The sequence below is a fragment of the Balaenoptera physalus genome (genome assembly GCF_965194825.1).
Source record: "Balaenoptera physalus genome assembly, chromosome: 10".
Lineage (NCBI taxonomy): Eukaryota > Metazoa > Chordata > Mammalia > Artiodactyla > Balaenopteridae > Balaenoptera > Balaenoptera physalus.
Window position 1 is genome coordinate 87412393 of NC_138889.1, and position 14535 is coordinate 87426927.

The 14535-nt window shown below is 43.3% G+C and overlaps 1 protein-coding gene across 3 annotated transcripts in view; it reads right to left on the minus strand.

The window, feature by feature from the left end:
* Positions 1-14535, minus strand: part of WT1 (WT1 transcription factor) — a 48444-nt gene that overhangs the window by 9093 nt on the left and 24816 nt on the right. For all 3 annotated transcript variants that reach the window (XM_082410536.1, XM_082410535.1, XM_082410534.1), the window contains one exon: positions 1874-1970. In XM_082410536.1, the coding sequence (XP_082266662.1) occupies positions 1874-1970 (97 nt within the window). The remainder of the gene's footprint in view (positions 1-1873; positions 1971-14535) is intronic.

The following is a 14535-nucleotide window of genomic DNA, read 5'->3' on the forward strand; positions in this document are numbered from 1 at the left end:
CTGTCTGTGAAGGGAGCTGAAACTCCAGGAGGGCCATGGTGTGGCCAGGGCACTCCTTTACTAGAGACACTCAGAAATACTGTGTCCGCCTTCCGTCCACTTCACGTGTCCGTCTCAGGGCATTCTTCTGATCCCCCTTATCTTGTGCGAGTGAGTGTGTGCGTGGCCGGTCCTCCATGAAAAGGAGCTACAGGGAAACAGTGAGGCAAAAGCCCCTTAGGCTCCTGGGACCAATGAGTCATAGACAGGAACAGTGGAAGTGCCTGAGGGATCACTGTATCCCTTGTGCTCTCACAGGTGTGCAGTCAAGGCCCAAGAGCACGGCCACAGTTTGTGTTAAGACCTGGAAACACTTCTGAGCTTAACCCACTCCTGCCCTGTGCACCTCCCACACCACCCCCAAGCTCCTGTTTGCGTTCCTACTGCACACTGCCTTGCACAGTGAGATCTTTTTGAAGAAAACGTACAGTAGTCTCATACAGCTCTTGCTATTGATGGGCCACAGTGCCTCAAGGCAAAATGTGGCATAAGTTTAAATGGTGAGCCAGCGGTGTCCGATTGGTCTACTCTAGCAGAAAATGAACACCCGTCTGGTCTGGAGTCTATCAGAGGCCATGACAGCGAGTCTGACAAACTGCGCTTGGTGGAAGGGAAGGCAAAAGGAGCTTTTTACATTTCCTTTAATTCATCCTAAAGGCAGCACACACGGCAATAGGATATAAATCTGAGTTGTCAATGTCAGCCGGTCCCGGTGGAAGAGTCTGATGGTACTTGTCTGATTTTCATCTGATTGCCATCATATTTCTGTAACCCTTGCCTTTATTCCCACCACTGGAAGGCCTGAGATGAGGGAGCATGCTGTTCTATCACCATGACGCTTCTGGAAACATTAATCAGAACATCTCAGAGCACTTGCCCCACACATCACGTGAGGACTTGGCCCACACACAATTTGTTTCTAGTGTGCTGACTAGGCCGGTGAAAGTATCTCAGCCGTTCCTCATGTTGCAGACACTGAGTCACATGCCAGAGTCACAAACACAAACCCTTGGTAACTGTGCATGCTTCTGAGCATCCAAAAGAGGCTCCTTGGAGGTGGCCTTCCATCGAGTTTCCTGAATTCTCTGAAAACGTCAGCCTTTTTACTTTACTTTCTTTACTCTCCCTTAGAACTGCACAACACACAAAGTGAACCCTAATGTAAACTATGGACTTCAGTTAATAATGTATCAATATTGGCTCATCATTGTAACAAATGTACCACCAATACAGGATGTTAATAATAGGGGAGACCAAGGGAGGGGGTGGGAGGTGGATATGGGAACTCTCTGTACTTTCTGTTTTTCCTTACACCTAAAACTGCTCGAAAAAAATGAATTCTATTTTTTTAAAAAAGTCCATGTATAAAACTGAGCACAACGCCTGGTATATAGAAAGTGCCCAGCCATACATGGTGCTGTTATTATTGTTATTGTTATTATTAGCAATGATAGACTCTAACTTCGGGCACTTTACCTTGCAGACCAAGTCTCCTTACAAGTCAAGAGTCCAGGTCATTAATTCAAGCTCATTTACCCCCCCACCCCGATACAAGATGTGCGCAGCCCACCCTGGAGAAGGCGAGTTAAGCAGTGAAGGAGGAAGGGAAGGGGTTCTGCAGGAAGCATCCTGGTCTGAGTCAGGGAGGCGGCCACATCCACACCGGCCTCTGGAGAGGAGGAGGCCCCCAACCTGCCCCAGTGGAAGAGGAGGGGTCCCTGCTGTCACAGGAGCCTACAATTAGGAACAGACTTGCCAGGGCCAAATGGCCTTCAGCAAGGAAGTGAAAGACTGTTGGGAAGGAAAGAGGCAGCTGAGGCCCCTGCATACTCACCTGAATGCCCCTGAAGACGCCGTGGGTGTGTATCCTGTACTGGGCACCACAGAGGATGGGGGTGGTGTGGTTATCACTATCGTACCCCGTGCCATGGCTGCAAACACAAAGAAGGGAGAACAAGACTCAGGCTGGTTCACAGGCACCCTTTGGAAACGCACATCTGCAGCGGAAGGAATGTTCTTTAAAAGCTCTCGGGACGATTTGGTTGGTTTCTGTCTTCCTCCACTGGGGCTGCTGGAAGCAGGGCTCTGTGAAAGGCAGGGCTGCTCGATCCTCGGGTCACCCTCATGCAGCCTCACGCTCAGATTCTCGAGGGCACACCACCTATGCCTCTCTCAGACAAGACGGGCAAAGTCACAGTGCAGGATTTCATCCGCAGCAAGTTGTTTACCATCAAAACGGGGCTGACAGCTGTGAATATCTCAGGAATGAGCAGATGCCTCAAGTTTCACATTGAGTGCAAGGAATTCTTGTCGGCACCTCATGACTCAGTTTTTACCAGATAGCACCAACTAAGTGATGACACTTACAAGAAGAGATGTCACATCCTCAGAAGTGGGGATTACACATCTGTGGCTCTGCTCCGCTCAACCCACAGATCAGTTTTCCAGATCAACTTAACTCTTTGCAGCCACCCCGTACCCTAGGTGGACACTGGATAGGTGATCTGCCTCCTTCCTTCCTCTGACCAGTCCTCTAGTCAGAGCTCAGTTGACCTTCGACTACTATCAAGAGCTGAGGGATGGAGAAGGTTGAAAAGAACACCTTGGAAGGGGTGGATGTTCTGCTCTAAAAGTATTCTCCCCTTCGGGTACAAGCTGATCTCTGTTCTGCAGTTATTTTACTTCCAGATGAGGCAGAGTGAGGGTTCCAACCCACACGGGCAGCACAGTATAATCCTATCTAGACCCACCACGGGGAGCTTTTATGAAACGCCTCTGTAAAATGGTACAGCTGCTTGGACAATTGTCTGGCAGTTCCTCAAAAGGTTAGACACAAAGTTATCATATGGCCCAGAAATTCCACTTCTAGGTATATACCCAGAAGAAATGAAAATATGTTTCTCCGCAAAAACTTGTACACATTGTTTACTGGCAGCATTATTCACAACAGCCAAAAAGTGGAATCAACCCAAACATCCATTGGTTGACGGTGGATAAAGAAAATATAGTCTGTTCTTAAAATGGAATATTATTTGACAATAAAAGGAATGAAGTACTGGTACATGACAATGGGGACAAACCTTGAAAACATGATGCTAAGAGAAAGAAGTCCGTCACAAAGGACCGCCTGTTGTGTGACTCTCTTTATAAGAAACGTACAGAATAGGCAAATTTATAGAGACAGAAAGTAGATGGGGGGTTGGTTGCCCAGGACTCAGGATTTTGAGGGGAAATGGAGAGCGACTGGTAAAAATGTCCTCAAATTGTGGTCCTGGTCATACAACTCTGTGAATATACTAAAACCATTGAACTGTACGCTGCAAATGGGTGAATGGTATAGTATGCGAAATATATAAAGCTGCTTAAAAAATTACCTTGGGGGTGGGGGAGGGATAAATTGAGAGACTGGGACTGACATATACACACTACTATATATAAAATAGATAACTAATAAGGACCTACAGTATAACACAGCAAACTTTTCCCAATTCTCTGTAATGACATATATGGGAAAAGAATCTAAAAAAGAGTATATATGTATATGCATAACTGATACACTTTGCTGTACAGCAGAAAGTAACGCCACGTTGTAAATCAACTATACTCTAATAAAAATTAAAGTGATTGCGCCAAAAAACTAAAACAAAATAAAATTGCAAGCATTTACAAATAAATTACCTCTGGGGACTACTATGCATTTTTTTAAGCCTCTGGGTGCAATCAACTGTCTGTCAGAGCTGAGAACCTCTACCCTCTGCCTCTGTTACTCTAGACATTCCCAGGGGCCCGATGCAGGAGGCAGGCGGCCCACTCCATCCGGGACTGGCTCAACTCTCCCTCAGCCAGGAGACAGAACTCCTGGAAGGGACGAGCACATGCCAGGGTGACGGACATGTCCACACACCCTGTGGCCACAGCAGCTGTGGCGTTTCACATTTGGCTCTGGCTCCAAACTTTTTAGAAAGAATTGCCTTGTCTCCTTCGCACAGAGCAGTGAGAGCAGTTGGGGGAGGTGGGTGGCAGCTCTGCTCCCCCTAACCTCCTACACCTCATCTCCACATCCTTCAGGTGATTTCTGACATACCTGGGGAAAATGTCCCAAAGAGCTGACCCAGGGTCAGACACACAAAAACTGGAAAGAAACGCCAAACTCAGATAGTGGCTGCCTTTCAGAAGCTTAGAATGTGCTTGCCAAAAGAAAGAGGCCCTATCTACCCTCCTTACAATTACATTATATAGACAGTGGGGAAGGGAGAGCTGACGGGAACGGCGATGTGGCAGCAGAAAGAGACAAGAATGGTGCTGCCAGATTTTGCCTCAAAGGCTGTGAAGAGATGCTGCCTTTGCTAGGTTTAGCCTTCTGCATGGAGCCAAAATGTGACTTACAGGTTTTGTAGGGCTGAGGGATTTTTAGGGACCCAACGATAGAAGTCTGACTTATTTTAAAGTTCCACCATCAAAGAGGAAGAACTTGGGCTTCCCTGGTGGTGCAGTGGTTGGGAATCTGCCTGCCAATGCAGGGGTCGCGGGTTCGAGTCCTGGTCTGGGAAGATCCCACGTGCCGCGGAGCAGCTGGGCCCGTGAGCCACAATTACTGAGCCTGCGCGTCTGGAGCCTGTGCTCCGCAACAAGGGAGGCCGCGATAGTGAGAGCCCCGCGCACCGCGATGAAGAGTGGCCCCCGTTTGCCGCAACTGGAGAAGGCCCTCGCATAGAAACGAAGACCCAACACAGCCAAAAATAAATTAATTAATTAATTAAAAAAAAAAAAAGTGGAAGAACTTGGAATCTAATCTCTGGATGTTATCTGGATTCCTGGCCGGGGTGGGGGGGGGTGCAGGGGGGGGATGACATAGGAAATAGACTTTTCTCAGGATACTTGTCCCAGGAAATGAAGTGTTGCACCACTCAAAGGGGATGTCATGATCCTCAGAGCCAGATGCAACCAACAAACAAAAGAAGCAACAAGATTGTACCTGCCAAATATGCCACTAGATTCTTCTACCAGGTCCGTGAACAAGAAAACCAGCCAGGTCCCTGCTTACTGGCTCTTGTGTCTCCATAAGACAAACTCGCCAGTGCAATTCCACACAGAAGAAACCCTGCAACCCCACACTCTTCCCAGCGTGGTCTGCCTAGAACACTGAGTACAACCCGTGGGCATTCAGTATGGTAATAACTCTCTTTGGGTAAGTAAAGGAAAGCAAGTCAGGGGACTTGGAACCATAGATTAATAAAGGCAGAAAAATCATCTACTCTGACTCCCATTCAAAGCTCCTCCAGTTCATCCTCATCAGCTGGACAACACGACTGGTGACTAGCTTTGAAGGCAGCCCACTCCACTTGGGGAGAGCTCTAATTGTTAGGAAAGGGCTTTCTAAACTGAGCAGAAATCTGCCTCCTCATTTCTGTCTTCTGGAGAACCAGAGAGTATTACTATTTTACAGCCATCTCTGTGTATCTCCTCCACTGTATGGTAAACTTGGCCTTCAGGACAGACTGATTTGCTCCCCTCTGTATCCTCTCAACTTTGTGACTGAAGTAAGGTGCATAGTCCTGAAAAATTCCCGGAGGTGGACTGAATCTAACTCCTCTTCCACGTGACAATCCTTCAGGTATCTGAAGACAGCTCTCCAGACTACAGAGCTGCGGCTCTCATAACTACGACAATGTGAACTGGCATCTAATTTCTGTGCTTTCCAGATCATCCTCTTCTTCATCCCCTTCATTTTATGAAGTCCCTCTCAAAGTGTAGGCTTAGGATGGACCCCGGTACCCGTGAACAGTATTTAAATAAGGGACTGAGAAAGGAGGACCACGAAAGTCTTTAGAGGGACTTCGCCAGTGGCACAGTGGTTAAGAAACCGCCTGCCAATGCAGGGGACACGGGTTCCATCCCAGGTTCAGGAAGATCCCACATGTCATGGAGCAACTAAGCCCGTGCGCCACAACTACTGAGCCTGCACTCTAAAGCCCGTGGGCCACAACTACTGAAGCCCGCGCACCCTAGAGCCCGTGCTCCATCCGCAAAAGAGAAGCCACCGCAATGAGAAGCCTGCGCACCGCAACGAACAGCAGCCCCTGCTCGCCACAACTAAAGAAAGCCCACATGCAGCAACGAAGACCCAACGCAGCCAAAAGTAAAATTTTTAAAAAAGTCTTTAGAATCAGAGAAGTAACATAAATACCTAACACTGGAGAGTATATGCCTTACCCAAAGAGATTCCATTCCGAATTTTTCAAAATCAGTATGCTAGTCAATACAATGTGTTATGCCCACAGGCTGCCAGAGCTCAATCCTTGGGCAGAGGGTCTGGGGCTTCCCTTCTCAACCTGACAGAGCACTGCTAACACACCTAAGAGCACGCCCCGTCTTAGCACTTAGGTCAGAGTGGTCTTCCTTAGTCAAATAAAATCTCCAACTCCCACCCTAGCACAAACTACAATTAAGGCTGGTATTCCAACCTTGAACTTGAAGGCGTGATTTTTTTTTTTTAACTGCAATTCAGGACTACACATTTATCCTTCAAATCCCATTCTATTTCTTTTAGCAAGCTATCCTCAACTGTTGAAATCTTTTTGATTTGGCTTCCAAAGCATTTGCTTTCCATCCCATTTCAAGTTATCTCAACATTTGAAAAGCACCTTTTCTGTTTTCATAAGAGGAAAAACTCTTCCTTGCTGTTGTTGGGAACTATTATATTAACAATATGTATAGTTATTCTCTGGTAACCAAGGCAGTGATAAGATTCTAGAAGGTCTCTCCATAGGGCAACCTGAGGGAAGCCGTCATAAAGAATCTGGTCATTTAAATGGGGTCCAGTCCAACAGAGCATAAGCAGGAGTTAATCTGAGACAGAAAAGCTCAGGAAGATGGCAGCTGCCATTGGGTCCATAGCTATTGTTAAGACCCAGCTGCTAGCTTAAATGGTGGAGTGAAACCAAGCTTTACCCCCAAAGAGATCAGACTTTAAAAGTTCCAATAAGTATGCTGTGGATGAACCAAATAGGAATGAAGGTAGGATTCCTAGAGGTCTGAAACCATTAAAGGGCAAGGAGCTATCAGCCTAGAGAAGAGATTTCTGGGGCCAATGATATACCTTTCAAATAAAGGACAGCGCCCTGGAGAGTTGTGGGGCAAAAATTGGTCATGACCCAGAGACAAGGGTGTTATCATTCATGGAGCTGATATCAGAAAGCAGGTTCTAGAGCAGAGCATGAATCCCACCAGACCAAGCAGTTGAGAGACCCCGTATCTCCCTTAGGGTAGAAATGCATGCAGTGACTAGGTCTACCTTCCAAGCCAGATTAATGAGGGAAAAGTAAAGGAACCTTGGCACTACACACAGAAAGGCACATGAACCAAGCCTGAGTGAGGCTGGAATTTCTTAGGGAAAGAAACTGGCACTTTATAAAATGTTTTCATGTTTTTCTGTTCTGTTGCCTCATAAATTTCTCTTTGACAGTTAAGATACTGGACTTGGCTGAATGACAGGGGAAATGGATTTGTTGACTCTTTGGCCAAGATAATCAGGGAGAGCACAGGGAAGTACAGTTGGGTGTAATGAGGGCAGCCATGGGTGCAGCAGGTGGGGAGAAGAGCTAGTGGTAACCATATGGGAGAGGAGGCTAAGAGTAATGCAATTGCTTCTTCCTTCCTGCCCCGGAGCTCTGCACGAGAAACCACTCACCAGCTTGATAAAGATACTTAAGACAGATCCTTTGGTTTTATTGTTCAACTAGGCACAAATCATTCATTTAAGCACTTGGCCCATAATTATCTTATCCACAAGGACATCAAAATATAACTAAGCTATATGGGGAGCAAAAGTTAACTTTCAGATGTCTTTTTGCAATAAAGATCCATTACATTAGTGACCTTCCACTGAGACTAGTAATTCTAGAATAGACTTGAGCACTGCCTTGCATACGATTAACATACCTTCGTTCTTAATCTCTCTTTTCTTCCCCATGTGCTTTCCGAAATCCAGCTTAATAGCTTTACCAACAACTCACGCTAATCTCACTGCTCTATGGGTTCCAGAATCTACTGGGTTTTTTTTTTTCCCTACTTTAAGATATTTGCCTCATTTAAGACTAAAACTAAGACAAAAGTCTCAACTCTTCTGTCACCTCTCTAATTCTCCATGAATTTCCAGATTATTGGCCAAGGGTCAATAATTTTGCTAAACTGGTCAGAATACAGATTTGGGTTTTTTTCCTTAAAGCAAAGTCACAAACTCAGGTACCTACAGGGACCAAGTAAGTGAGAAAAATAAATGACGAAGGCCCCGGAGAGAAAGATGGCACCGAACTGGCAGGGACAACCACCCCACCCCCTGCCCAAAGGAGGCAGCCAGGACCCCACTCTACCAGCCAAGTACTGTCGATCACATAAACCCAGTGTTGTCAGATCTTTCCAGTCTCCAGAAAAGTCAGAAATCAGGACTTTTATATGAGATCACCTGAGTTTTAAATTCTGGCAAATTATTGAAATTTTAAAGAATCACTGTCAGGTCAAACAAAACGTACCTCTGGCCTAAGGGCCACCAATTTGAAACCTCTGCTTTGAAGGCTGAGCAGTGAAGTTTAAGCCGCAAACTGGAAAATTCCATCTGGATTCTGTTGCTTCCTCCTACACGGCAACAAAGTGGAGGTGGGGATGTGCCTGATTCTTTGAGAACTGAGTATTAGAACCTTCCAAACCCTTGAAAGCTTGAAAGGATGCTGTACTTGAACAGCAGGAATGGCCAGTGTTGTTAGAGCAAAATCCAGAAGTTACCATCTACAGGGGTCAGTGGTTTACCTCTAAATGTCACTGGTCCATTTGAAAGTAGGCTTAAGCACTGAGGTTACAGATAGAAAAATGCAGTTGCTGTGCAGTAAGTTGAAGTGTATCTATTTTCTACAGTTACTGTAACAAATTACCACAAATTTGGTGGCTTAAAAGGACACAAATCTATGCTCTTACAATTCTGGAGACCAGAAATCTAAAATCAGCCTCACTGCACTAAAGTCCAGGTGTTGGCGGGGCTATTTTCTTCTGGAGGCTGAGGCGAGAATCTCTTTCATTGCCTTTTTCAGTCTCTAGAACTCACCTGCATTCCTTGGCCCCTTCTTCACATCACTACATCACTCTGACCTCTTGCTCCCTGCATCACATCTCCTACTTGTCTTCTATAGTCAAATCTTCCTCTGCCTTCCTTTTATAAGGACAGTTATTATACTTAGGGCCCACTCAGATATTTAGGATATCTCCCCATCTCAAGATCCTTAACTTAGTCACATTTGCAAAGTCCCTTTTTGCCATATAAGGCAACATTCACAGGTTCCAAGGATTAGGACTTGGATATCCTTGGCGGTCATTATTCAGCCTACCATACCAAAGGAACTGGATTTATTTGGTTTCTTCCAGATACATTTGCCAGAGCTAAATTAACCTGGATCCTTTATCTCCAGATTAATCTGAAAAACTAGTCTGAAAGAACATGGGTTCTGCATCTGAAGGCATGTGTTCCAGGCCCAGTTCTATCATTTATTTGCTCTGTGGTCATGGGTGAGTCATCTAAACCCTCTGTGACTGAGATTCATCCTCTACAAAATGAAGCAATAACCTATTTCATACATTTGTTTGAAAACCAAAGAGCTAAGCTATATGGGGAGCAAAAGTTAAATATCACTCAGTAACTTTATCCTAACAAAATGTTCAGGTCTATGGTTATATGCATTAGGTGACTAACAACCACAGAAATTATTTCTTGTATGCTTCTTATAAGCCTGGTGATTGAGATCTATAAAACATATATTTTTATCCTTAGCACAACACTAGAAGTCATTAAGGGTATCACTCTAGGCAAATGACTTAGCCTCCCTGGCCTCAGCTTCATGTAAAATGAGAAAAACAGTACCCCCGCCATTAGACTGTTATAAGGTCAAATGAGATTAGGTAAGTAAAGCACAATGCTTGTTACATGGTATGCCCTCAATAAAGGTTACTTAATAGTATTATCCCCATTTTACAGCAAAGAATACTGAGGTTTAAGGAGAGATTGAGTTATTTGCCTAAAGTCAGATAGATGGCAAGTGGCAGAAATGGGGTTTGCGTCCAGGTCAGTGTAGCTCTTCTTCCTTCGAAACCAGCTAGACAACTCTGGTGGTGCAAGCCCATCCTGGGTTCACTTCTGTCATCATGACACTTGAATAATTCCCAGCTCTTTTCTCCAGGGCTGCGAATGAAATTAGCTACATTTGAAGGCTTGAAAAATGCAGTAGGAGTGGGTAGGATAGGAGGATGGGGGCTGTGAGGAGGGGCAAGTTCAACTATTCACTCAGCACACTTCAGCTTCTGCTCAGAGGCACAATATTTATTTGGTATAAGAAAGAGCAAGGTAAACTGCAGGAAATGGCCTGCTTATGTGCGATAGAGCAGTTGAAACTGAGGACAATTTTTACAGGAAAATTTCTTTCTACCTAACTGGGAAAATAAACTAAGCAGAAGCAGTTATCAGCAGAGCATACATCTCATCACTTCATTTCTGGCGGTGGCACGGACTGTACATTTTCCTAAACAGCTTTAAAACGCATTAAAATGTATCTTGAGAAAGTGTGCTCTTCCTAGACAGCTTTAAAATACATAAACATGTGACCTTAGAAAGTTTGTAAAAAGAGAAAAATGTCCCTCATATAACACAAATTATGAGCCCTATTCATGCTAAAAACTTGTACATTGAGGTTCAGCCCAGAGAAAAGTTAATGTTTAAAGAGTAGCTTCTTTAGAAATGATTAATTTTGATATTTCACAGGCACAAGAAGATTAATAAAAAGGAATTGAGGTTTTACACATGAGGAAAACCAGAGCTGCCCTGAAATCCCTTATCAACAGAAGAGGTTTTAAAAAAAAAAAAAAAAAAAAAAAAGAGCCTTTTGAGGGCAACTAGCATTTGATAAGAATATTCAAAAACGGGAAACCACCACCTGTGATTTCTCTCTCCCACCTCTAACCTTTGGCCAGGTGGGCATCCCCCCATCTTCACCTCTGTCTTCTCACCTCTGCAGAATTAATCAGATTTAAAGGGAAGCACATGGGAAAACTTCATACTCTTGTGTATCCAGAAAATGGAATTTACCCATCAACGCTTCTTCTCTCTCCACCTTTGCTACTCAGGCTTATATATGAGATGCTTAGGTGCCTGATTCCTTTTGGTGTTGAAAATACATTTTGCAAAAAAAAAGAAAATACACTTTGCTGCCAGCCTTGAGAACCATCATCCCTGTCTAGTGTGCCAGTTTTGAGCAATGGAAGCATGTTTAAAAAGTGTGCTTCCTTAAAGTTTAAACACAAGAGATGAGACTGAACACACCACCACTCCTCAATTATTCTTGCCAAAAAAAAAAAAAAAAAAAAGGAACCCAAATCTAATCAAGCCTCCAGATCTAACTACTTACTTATAGGAAATACAGGGCATGGACATCCAAAGTTAAAAGACTATAAGAGGAAGTGATCTGCCAAATCCTGACTGTGAGATATTCTACTGACCAATTGACCTGCCATCTTCAACAAATCACAGCATGAGAAAAAAAGAGGAAGTGGGGGCGGGGAGGGCAGTTACAGCATAAAAGAGACTTAAGAGAGGACAATCAACAAAATAAAAACCAACAAAACAATAAGCCTCTGCACAAATGCTCACCGTGCACAAGGATGAGCCAGAGACAGCTGGACTTGAACCGTTCAGTTCTAGAGGCCTTAGAGTCAAGAAGTCCCCGCGGAAGCCTCAGTGGTCACATCAGAATGCTTGGGTTTAAAGCTTTACTTTAAAGCAAATGTAATTTCCCTACAGCCAGAGTAATTTCAAAACTCACTTTCATATTCATTTATAAAATCTGACTTGGGAAAATGAATAGATATAGAACTATCTTTTTGTACATATTCAGAGCTGGTGTCGACCTAGCACAACTACCTCTATTTCAATACGAATGCTATGTTATTCTCTTGCCTGAGTGTTATGATCTACAGGCAATATTTAAATAAAATTCTGCACAAATATTATCAGCAATGCCATCGAGCCATCCTCTTTTCTTTGTGTGATTTAATCTTTTATAGTGGAAGTATAACAAATCAATGTATATAAATATATGTGCTATATAATGTATACATATATGTATGCATAATATAACACATAAATACACAAGATAATACATATAAAGTACATATCAATACAAAAAACAAAGGATTACTCTGCTACTGAGAACATAAAGGGAAAGGCTGAAAGATGCAGTTTCTTTTACTAATCCAGCATAGAAAGTAGAATCTAAAAATGAAACGACCAAGTTAAATTTGACTGAGTTTAAAAAAAACACAAATAATATCTGTAATCTGATAGCTTATGAGTATAAAATTTCCTCAGTAGTCTACAGAAAACAATGAGCCATATTTTTACTTGAAATATTTACTTTCCTCCTGCCCTCAGGTGTTCCATTTCAGTTCACACCTCAAGAAAAAGACACATTTTTTACTTTTAATTTAAATATATTGTATGTCACTTTTCATTAAAAATTATACTATGGTAATAATTCTAACTATTGTACTTTTTAATGAACACTTTTCCCATGAGCATTAGAAAGAAAGCTCCTCCCGCCCACTCCATCCTTCATTTATTTTCTATCCGGGTCTTGTACATCCCTGCAGCATCCAGCTCCACATAATATCTGGAGGGGAAGAGGACTCACCCCACTTTCACTAACTCTGACTTTTTAAATTCTCTATTGAGTATGTTTTTTTCTTTTTGCCCACCGTCCTCTGGTAACACAGCCTCTTCTCCTTTCAGGGAACCATCTCTCTCTAATCCCACCCTCAGGCTCCAGGGGTGAGTACATGCCTATGGCCTGGCCAATCAGACCACTGCATTCTCTAGCTACCCAATCCAGGCCAATCAGAGGCTTCCCTGGGTCTTTTGGTGGAGAAGAACCAATAGGGAGGCAGTCTTCTTGTGAAGCTGTAGGTGCCAAAAAACAGCTATTTTCGCCACAGTGAAGAGAGCCTGTCTGAGAGGACAGCCAGCACAGAGGAGAGCAAAGACAAGGGACAATGAAACAGTGTTCTAAAGACACTGTTTCAGCCCCTGAATCCACACATGGGGTTTTAAAACACAATACAATAAGCCGCTAAATTTAAATTCCCTCTTTGACCTATGCCAGTTACAACTAGGGTTCTGCCACTTGCAATAGAAAAAGTCCTGATAATACATAATCTAACAGTTACCAAGAAGTAATTGGATTTATTTTTCAGCAAATATATCAAAACATGATACCTATAAGTGAGTACTGCAAAAGGTCCCTTCAAAGTATTACCTTTTGGGAACTCTGCTCAATGTTAGGTGGCAGCCTGGATGGGAGGGGAGTTTGGGGGAGAATGGATACATGCATATGTATGGCTGAGTCCCTTTGCTGTGCACCTGAAACTATCACAACATTGTTAATCGGCTATACTCCAATAAAAATTAAAAGTTAAAAAAGTAAATAAATAAAAATAAAAACAGCCCTCCATCCACATTTCATGATAAGACACAAAACTCAGTGAAATGACATCAAGAAAAAGGTAAAAAATAAAAATTAATGTATTCATTTAAAAAAATATATTACCTTTTGGAAGATGCTCACTTGTTCCAACCATGCTAGCTATTATTGCTAAAACTTGTTTGTATTCCTCTTTTGTAAGTTTCTTTAGAGTCACAGCTCGTATGTTTTCACTTCCATGCAGCCTAGTCCTTAGCCACTATTTAATAGGGAATACAGGCTGAGTGGTTAACAGCCTGATAACAACGCTTGTATAAATCAGCCATTATGAACCATCCAGCTTTCCTCACCACTTGAAATGGTACACAAACCTCCTCCAACTGACTTTTTTCTCTTATTTCACACTCAGAGCAGAGCTAGAAGCTATTTTAAATCTAGTTTCCCATAACAGTTTGGGGAGAATACAGCTCCCCTCCAAAAATAAAACTCCACACTATTTACTGGCTCCTACTGCTGGGAAGAATATTTTTAGGCATGACTTTCCTTCCTACTGCAACACATACAAACATAGGAACGCACGTTCTCATAGATCACCTCATCAGACCATATGAGAAATATCTGGATCTCCCCTTACATGCGTCTGGTATTGAAGTGCTAGTTCATCAGAATCCCAGTTTCATCTAACTCACTGGGTTCTATAATATCAACGCTTTGGCTCCATGGCCAGAGACTGCTGCTAGATTCACCCCAAGAACAGCTGTCCCAAATTCACGATAGATAAATTCTACACAGGGAAAATGAGCAGGATCTTTTCAGCCTGGGTTCTCAAAGGCTCCCACCCAGCTTGCTCACACACTCTTAAATCTGAAAAATTTGACTCAACCATTCTCAATTACTTAAAAAAAAAAAAAAAAAAAAAAGTCCTGCCTGAAACCCCAGAATCAAGCACAGCGCTCTTAAGACTAAGCCCTTTTCTGCTTCTCCA